Source organism: Syzygium oleosum, unplaced genomic scaffold, assembly GCF_021117445.2.
Source record: "Syzygium oleosum isolate NSW1041296 unplaced genomic scaffold, Sole_v2.1 Sole_v2.20, whole genome shotgun sequence".
Taxonomy (NCBI): Eukaryota; Viridiplantae; Streptophyta; class Magnoliopsida; order Myrtales; family Myrtaceae; genus Syzygium; species Syzygium oleosum.
This window is the reverse complement of record NW_026607504.1, coordinates 1,515,713-1,524,388: the sequence shown is the minus strand read 5'-3', so window position 1 is coordinate 1,524,388 and position 8,676 is coordinate 1,515,713. Positions and strand designations below refer to the sequence as shown.

General features: G+C 46.0%; 2 protein-coding genes across 2 annotated transcripts; one reads left to right on the top strand and one right to left on the bottom strand.

The window, feature by feature from the left end:
* Positions 1–1,027: 1,027 nt before the first annotated feature.
* On the top strand, positions 1,028–6,285 carry LOC115684046 (uncharacterized). Its single transcript, XM_030608738.2, has 5 exons — positions 1,028–1,301; positions 1,788–2,926; positions 3,751–4,652; positions 5,428–5,484; positions 5,765–6,285. The coding sequence occupies exons 2-5, from the start codon at positions 1,942–1,944 to the stop codon at positions 6,002–6,004; spliced, it is 2,184 nt and encodes a 727-aa protein (XP_030464598.1). The 5' UTR covers positions 1,028–1,301; positions 1,788–1,941; the 3' UTR covers positions 6,005–6,285.
* An 803-nt stretch (positions 6,286–7,088) lies between these two features.
* Positions 7,089–8,442, bottom strand: LOC115684073 (F-box/kelch-repeat protein At1g80440-like). The gene has a single exon (XM_030608766.2). The coding sequence runs from the start codon at positions 8,271–8,273 to the stop codon at positions 7,203–7,205; it is 1,071 nt and encodes a 356-aa protein (XP_030464626.1). The 5' UTR covers positions 8,274–8,442; the 3' UTR covers positions 7,089–7,202.
* Between the last annotated feature and the right edge of the window lie 234 nt (positions 8,443–8,676).

The following is an 8,676-nucleotide window of genomic DNA, read 5'->3' as shown; positions in this document are numbered from 1 at the left end:
GACAATTTTACCCTGAACTTACCACAAAAAACCCCAAACTGGTACATATATGACAATTTTACCCTGAATTAAAATTTTAATTTTATTTTTTATTTTTTTCGATTTTTTATTTATTTTTATTCTTTTCTTTTACTTTTTTTTCATCTTCAAACCCTGGCCGGTCGCGGTCCGGACCGCTAGGCTGAAGCTGGCGAGCCGCCCTCGTCGGCGTCCTGGGCGAGGGCGGCCCTCGCCCACCCAGGGCAAGGGCGACCCTCGCCCGACTCGGGTGAGGGCGGCCCTCGCCGACGCAGCGAGGGTCGCCGCGCGCATCCTGGCGAGGGCGACCCTCCCGGTGCAGACGGGCGAGGGCCGCCTCGCCGGATCTGCGAGGGCGACCCTCGCCCGCATTGGGCGAGGGCCGCCCTCACCCGAGCTGGGCGAGGGTCGCCCTTGCCCTGGGCAGGCGAGGACGGCCCTCGCCCGACGCAGGCGAGGGTCGCCCTCGCGGATCTCTCGCGTCGGCGAGGGCCGCTCGTCGGCTTCGCCTCCGGCTGGTCGCTGGACCCGGCGATCGCCCGTAGGTTGAAGGTGAAGGAAAAGAAAATAAAAAAATTTAAAAAAATTTCAAAAAAATAATATTAAAAATTAGTTCGGGGTAAAATTGTCATATGTGTACCAGTTTAGGGTTTTTTGTGGTATGTTTGGGGTAAAATTGTCACAGGTGTACCAGTTTGGGGCTTTTTATGATCAAAATAATAGTTTAGGGTAAATGTGTCACAAATATACCAGTTTAGGGTTTTTCGTTGTATTAACCCAAAAATGGAACACCTACCACCTTGGACTTTGATCGGGGAAATAAGTAAGATTACATAATCGGACGGTCAGGATCGAACGGCTAAGATACCACCGACGACACAGCAACGACGAGAACACCATCCTGCGCCGTCGGGTATCATGCCCCAGTTCCGTTGACACGAGTGGGACTCGCACGTGCTCTCTGTCTCTCTCTCTGTCTCTGTCTCTGTCTCTCTCCCTTGTCCGAAGCAGCTTACCAGATCTTACACAGTTCCTGTGATCACGGCGTTCTCTCTCTCTCTCCCTGAGCTTCGCTCCGAGCTTCGTTTCCGCAAGCTCAGGCCAGATTCGTCCGCGCCGCGACCAGCACGAAGACTCTCTAGTTCCCGGTCGTCGCGTCTGCTCGCGGGAGTGGGAGTGGCGCCTTCTTCGAGCTGCATCCGTCTGTTGTACAGCTCGTTCCCCGGTTTAAGGTCCGATCGCATGGCTTGACGGCTTCGCACGATTCGAGCTCGGAACCGAGGGTATGTCCCCCGTACGCGTCTCTTTTTCGTCTTGGACTGAGGATTGTGGTTTTGTGGATTTGTTCTGGTTTTCGAGGCAATGTGGATGATCATCGAGTCGGTCGGAGTAGAGTGTTCCTGGAACGTCGTTTGATCTTATCGTGATGGATGCCAATTTCCCGTGTTCCGTGTCGGTTTTCTCGATTCATCTCGGTTTGGCCTTCGTTTGAGAATGTGCCTGAGAAAAAGATAGATGTTGAGCTAAGAATGTCTTGCCTTATGGTCTTTCTAGCCGATAAGATGGATGTTTCCTGTTTTGGTATGTGTTATTGCCGAGTAGATTGCTAGTTCCTTGTAATGATGATGAATTGGTGATATCTTTCTATCAATGATTAATATTCTATCTTTATGAATGCTACTCAACAAAAGATTTCTTATTTGGTGCCTTGATGTCTTCCATGTTCGCGTATCATGATATTAGTTTCTCTGCTTTGTTGTTTGATATAGAATGGAAATTTAAAGGGGCGTGCTGGTGAAGAATTTCATATAATCCGTTGATTAAAAAAATTTCGAGTGCTTTGGCCTTCGTGGAGTCGGGGCATCTCTAAGTACTGCAGATTGGATTTTGGTGTGACATAATTTGGAAACAAAGCAGAGACTGATGGAGGATGGGTTAAACAGAGGAGACCCTCAGGGAAATTTTGTCAGACAATCGTCGCTAAGGCAGGGCGGCACCTATAAACCCACGTTGTCGGGCAGATCAACACCTAGGAATTCTCCTACATTTCGTAGACTGCATTCTAGCCGAACTCCAAGAAGAGAAGGTAGAACCGGTGGAGTTAGTTTGCAGTGGTTCCGCAGTAACAGATTGGTGTATTGGTTGCTTTTGATCACCCTATGGGCTTACCTTGGATTTTATTTCCAGTCCAGATGGGCTCATGGTGAGAACAGAAATAATTTCCTTGTTTTCAGAAAGAAACCAAGGAATCATGATCCTGACTCTCATGACAATGAAAGAAGAAATTTGATTGCCAACCACAGTACAATGGCAATAAAAAATGAGACTGACATAAGGATGACAGAAAATAAAAGAATAGGTGTGGTGTTGGCTAACAAGGGCGATGGGGGTTCATCTCCTCGAAGTGTTGCTAAGAAGAAGAATAAGAAATCGTCGCGTAAATCAAGGGGTAAAGCTCGCAAACAGGCACCAAAGGTGGAGGTTAAGAGCGCAGAGTTGGAAGAGCAGGAACCCGAAATACCCTTGAAAAATACTAGTTATGGTCTCCTTGTTGGTCCATTTGGCATGACAGAGGACAGAGTATTGGGATGGAGTTCTGAGAAACGATCAGGAACCTGTGACCGGAAGGGAGATTTTGCTCGGCTTGTTTGGTCAAGGAGATTTCTGTTGATTTTCCATGAGCTCTCCATGACCGGTGCTCCCCTATCAATGATGGAGCTTGCGACAGAGCTATTGAGCTGTGGGGCTACAGTTTCAGCTGTGGTTCTTAGCAGGAAGGGAGGATTGATGCCGGAGCTTGTTAGGAGAAGAATTAAAGTGCTTGAAGACAAAGCAGACTTCAGCTTCAAAGTCGGCATGAAATCTGATGTTGTGATAGCTGGATCAGCAGTCTGTGCTTCATGGATTGGTGAGATGTTATTGAATTGAAAGTATTTGGTTTATTTTTTCTGTAGGGAAATGGTTTTGTTCTTCAATAGGAGATCACATCCAGTATGATTAGCACAGTGGCATTCAAACTGTGGAAGTATCTTGACACATGAGTGAAAATAATGCAAATTGAGTGCTAAGTTTGAGTATTATCAACAGTCTCATGGCTAATTGTATTTGGCTGGTTTACCAGGATCAGCCTCATCTATTTGCAGAATTTTATTTAGCCAAACTTTCAATTTGTAGAAGTGCATATAGGGCCATACCTTTGTGCACCATTCCTTCATGCAAGATATTGCTCCATTTGCGTTGCATTATCATAGACTAGTACATTTTAAACACTGGAAAGTGCAGACTGCATATTACTTTCAAGAAGTACCTCTAAGTGATATTTACACATCTATGTCGCTGCCAATATTTGAATGCAGAGTTACTTTTTCCTTCATATGATTAATCTGGCTAAAATAGCTTAGTCGATGATTTCTCTAAGCAATGTTCCTTCTGACATGTCTCCTCCAACAAATTTATCATCTCTGTTCAACTTTTGCTGTTAGCACTCTGATTCTATTTGTATTACTCTATTTTCCCACTCATGTAGGAATAGGAATCGATTCTAATAAAGTTTTTAAATAAGACTGGATTCACATGACATTGTCGTGTGGCTTAATTTTGATGTCCAGTTTCACATGGCTGAATTTGGACCAGGTAATTAGAGTTAATTGACAAAACCTACTTAATCGTACTAGGGAAACTCTATGAATTTATTTGATTGCTGTCTCTTCTCATGGGACATACTTATTTCAGATCAATACATTGAGCACTTTCCAGCTGGTGGGAGTCAGATCACTTGGTGGATCATGGAGAACAGGAGAGAGTATTTTGATCGTGCAAAACCTGTACTCAACCGAGTGAAGATGCTTATTTTTCTTTCAGAGTCACAGTCTAAACAGTGGCTGACTTGGTGTGAGGAAGAAAAAATAAAGTTGAGATATCCACCTTCTGTAGTCCCACTATCTGTTAATGACGAATTGGCTTTTGTTGCTGGGATTCGTTCTTCACTCAACACCCCGTCCTTCAGCACCGGAATGATGAAGGAGAAAAGGATGTTGCTGAGGGATTCCGTCAGAAGAGAGATGGGATTAACAGAAAACGACATGCTTTTGATATCTCTGAGTAGCATAAACCCTGGAAAAGGCCAGCTTCTGCTTCTTGAATCGGCATGCTTGGTGATAGAGAATGGCTCCTCGCAGCATAGTACTAAATTAAAAAACCTTGCAGGGTTTGGCAAGGCCCAGGAGGAATTGAACTCCACTGTAAAGAGTCATTTGAGAGCATTGTTTCAGGATAGGTATGATTCTGAATCAGTGGGTGAACTACCCAGCTATTTTGATTCTTTGAAAAACCCTAAGAGAAAAACTTTGTCATTGCCTGGTCCCATGAGGGAGAGTGGGAAAGATGCTTTAAGTTCTGAGCACATCGCTCGAAGAAGAAAAACATTGTCTGATAGTGAAGGGAAGCCACAGCAGGTGCTGAAAGTGCTCATTGGATCTGTTGGATCTAAAAGCAATAAAGTACAATACGTGAAAGAAACCCTGAGGTTTCTATCCGTGCATTCAAATTTATCAAGATCCGTTCTGTGGACGCCAGCGACTACTCGTGTTGCCTCGCTTTACTCTGCTGCGGATGTTTATGTCATCAATTCACAGGTTAAACATCTTCTCTTTGTTTGACTTCTAGTATTTTTATGAGCATCTTACAGTATTTGGTAGGGAGATCCGCATAAAAAAAGATTTATTTTTTCTGTCTATGTTGAAATTCAAAATTATCTGATGCAAATTATGAACTCAAATTTGAAGGAAAAGGATATGTTCTCATTATTTTTGTGTCCACACTTGAATGTATTTCTTCAAATTAAGTTGATTGTAAAAAGTAGAAGCCGTTGTTGCGTATACATGCTTCTCTCTCGTTCTACTAAAGGGATCTTATTGGCACATGACACTCATAAAAATCTGGAATGCTCTTTTGTTGCAGACTGATTTCTTCTTCTGCTCCAAATCTTTAGCCTGATTTGTAAAGCAGCTATTTAGCAATAAAGCAAGTGCTGAGATGATAATGAAACTAAGAACGAAGATCTATAGATAATTTTTCGTGGATATTTCTAATTAAACAATCTCTGACATATCACCATCTAGGTTAATTTTTAATTGAAACGACAAGGTGTTGGTTTATGGTCCAATCGTCTAATGGCATTGACCCAAAATGAAAAATAAAATACAAAAAACATTCTGGTGGGCATGAAGTTGCCCCAGTAACAGGTGTGAGAAATTGGAACGAATTCAGGGTTGTTGCAGAGTGGGTCAAGTGCCTAGGATTTACATATATGGCTCGTCTCCACACTTAGATTTTTAGTTTTGTTTATTCAAGTTTATATCATGGCTGAGTTCTGTTTGCTGTTGTATAAATTTTGAAATTTTTGTGCAGGGCATGGGAGAGACGTTTGGAAGAGTTACAATTGAAGCTATGGCGTTTGGCCTTCCGGTATGATTATTGACCAGGTTTCTATTACATTTAGAGTCGAATGCTTGCGTGAAACATTGGCAGTGCTTCTACCTGCAGAAGTCTTTGGTTTCTGTCCTTCACGTTTCTTGTTATGAAAGGAAATTTCTTTTTGTCTTAAATGCATTTAATTGGTTTCATCTTACACCATTTTAAAGAAGGTGCATTGAGAAATGTACCTTCTGTCCAACTTGTATGTAAAGGCAGCAACCGGGATGATCAACTAGATATTTCCTTGCTCACTTCCCTTAAAATGGACCAGGTGCTCGGAACAGATGCAGGAGGTACAAAAGAGATTGTCGATCACAACGAAACGGGCCTTCTTTACCCTCCTGGTCGTCCTGGAATTGAAGCACTTGCCAGAAACATCCGGTACTTGCTTAGAGAACCAGCGTTGAGGGAGCAAATGGGGATGAAGGGGAGGAAGAAGGTGGAGAAGATGTACTTGAAACAGCACATATACAAGAAATTCGCTGTGGTTCTCTCCAGATGCATGAGATGAGGGACCTTTTACCATTGGAGAATCACTTTCTTTCACAGGGCGAGTGGTTTCTAAGAGCTCACATGCCGGCCAAACTATTTGGCCAACGATTGATCAAGGATCCATACATTTTAGAAGGTGAAGAGATATGGTGGTCATAATAGGTATTTCTTTCCCTCTTCCGTATTTTTTCTCTTCATTTTGTCGTTGATCCTTACCATTCATGTCCAAAGCGATTCACTGTCATGACGTGGATGCTGGCTAATACTTCATCTTCCAATATACGTCTCATGTTCCCAACACGGCCTTTGGAAGCAAGTCGCTTGATTGTGAGTTGAATAGTAGGTATTTGACATTGGAATCGTTCTGCGCCGACTGGGCAAAAAGTTGAGTGTGAATGAGAGATGAAGCTACATGGCCTTATCTTCATGAACTTTCTAACTCGAACGCCTTTTCTAAGTTCCGACTCCGCTCATTCTGTTTCCTCTCGTTATCAATTGGTTCCAACTAATATCTTATGCTACCGCAAGTTTCCCTGCTTGTGACCAACCGCAAGGGAACGTGGCCAGTTGACCACACTGCCTTCTCAAAGCAAACGAAAAGATGATCGCAAGGCCAAATATTTGTAGAGGCTTAAGCCCTAGTGCAATTCCAGCAGATTGCTTCTGACGTATGAATGTGAAAAGGGAATGAATCGTTGACCAGGTTAAAGCAACATACAGGAGCACGGCACACAAGCTTAGGCGTATGACTTAACGTGCATAACCTCATGGTTGCTTCAAGGGAATCGGAATCGTACTTGTTTACTTGAAATTGGAATGGTCGGTGGACATTATTTGCACATAACCATTTAGGAAAGTCAAACAACCTCATCATGCACGAGCACAAGGCAGCTACACCACAATCGTTTGCTGCTTCGACTTCGAGCGAATGATGAAGAGAATGGACTATGCGTTGATCGATATGGATATATGCTTTGATCATGTGGTGCAAGTAAAGAAGTAATACCGTGGTCGACACGTCATTTGGGAAAATTAATGTAGTTTCATCATCCATATCGGCAGAAACAATCACGTATGCAGTGACTTGACGTGACGCTCGCTAATTACATGATTTTGCAAAGATGTATTGAGTATAATACAATGTACAGTAATACCATAACAAAAGTTTCATCTCCGTGCTATTATATACACAATTCCCGCAGTCAACTTGGATTCCCCTAAATTTCCAAACAAGACCCGGCCTGAACATGGCCGGAGAATTTCTCCGGCGACTCGATGCTGATCCAATTAGATGAACTCGTGTCCAACGCATAAACCTTCTGGGCCCCGCCGGATCTTGGAGACCCAATCACGAGCAACTTCCCTTGCCACTTTGTCACATGAGCTGGATTGGACACGTCCGCCGGTACTTTAGCCACCGCCCGCCACGTGCGCCCTCTGAGCGCCAGCACGTCGCCGTCCCTACACATGTACAGGTCATCATCCCCGTCGCCGTCCACGCATGTCATCGGGCACGTGCTGGCCGCCAGGAGATCCTCCCGCACCGGGCCCCACTGCCACGTGGCCGGGTCGAACTCCTCGGAGCTCTTCTCGAACTTCCCCTGCATCGCGGTGTTGTATCCGCCGACGACGTGGAACTTGCCACGGCGGAAGATCGCCTTGCACTCGTCGCGCTCCCTCGCCATGTCGGGCAACGGGACCCACTGGTCCCTTTCCACGTGGTACGCCAGGGCGGATCTCAGGGCGTTCTTCTCTCCGTCGTGCCCGCTGGCCACGAACACCACCCGATCCCCATCCGACGCGCACCCGAAGAAGGACCGCCTCACTCCCGGCATGTCGGCCCCGCGCCGCCACGTGCCGGTCATAAAACTATAGACATAGACCGAGCTGGAGGCCTCCCACGAAACCGGATCCAGCCCGCCGACGAGGACGAGATCCGACCCAGCAGCTGCCAACTGGCAAAACATAGGGAAGCCCCCGGAGAACTCGGGAGGCGGCGGCAACTCGCTCCAGCAACCGGAGAGCGGCTCGAAGGCGGTCAGGCGGTAAACCGGGCCGTGGGACAGCTTCGAGAACCCGGTTTCTCGGCTCGGGTCGGGCACGGCCTGAGCCATGACGACGATGGTCTGGCTGTGGCCCGCGGATTTGCGCTGCGACCGAAACTGTGGACGCTCTATCTCGGACTTCCACCCCTTGCACGTGGACGCGACGGTAGAGAACCCGCCGTAAGGCACACGGATCAAGCATTCTCGTGCTATGTCGTCGGGTAGACCGGGGATCAATTCCATAATTCGAACGAAAGATGGAGCAAGAACGTTTGTCTTCGGTTCAAGAAGACGAGAACGACCCAGAACTAGGAACCAGGAGAGCAAGAAGGCTCTGGATAGGATTGGGATTGGGATTGGGAACGTTGTTTTGCTGCTTATGGGGCTTGTGGTGTCGGAAAAAGTGGGCGGTTTGCACCTTTTATAGCGAGGGATGCGCGTGCGAAGCGAAGCGACGCGACGTTCGAGATCGAGAGAGCAGGGCGTCGTATTTACGAGGGGAGACCACAGAGAAACCCGCCGTTGTTAAACTTGAAATGCGTGTTGGTGGACTTTTGTGGTTGACGGCATTGATGACGAAGAATATTTTTGCATTTCGGAGTCGTCGAACGCGATTTAATTAATGGCCTCCAAGGGACCGACGCCA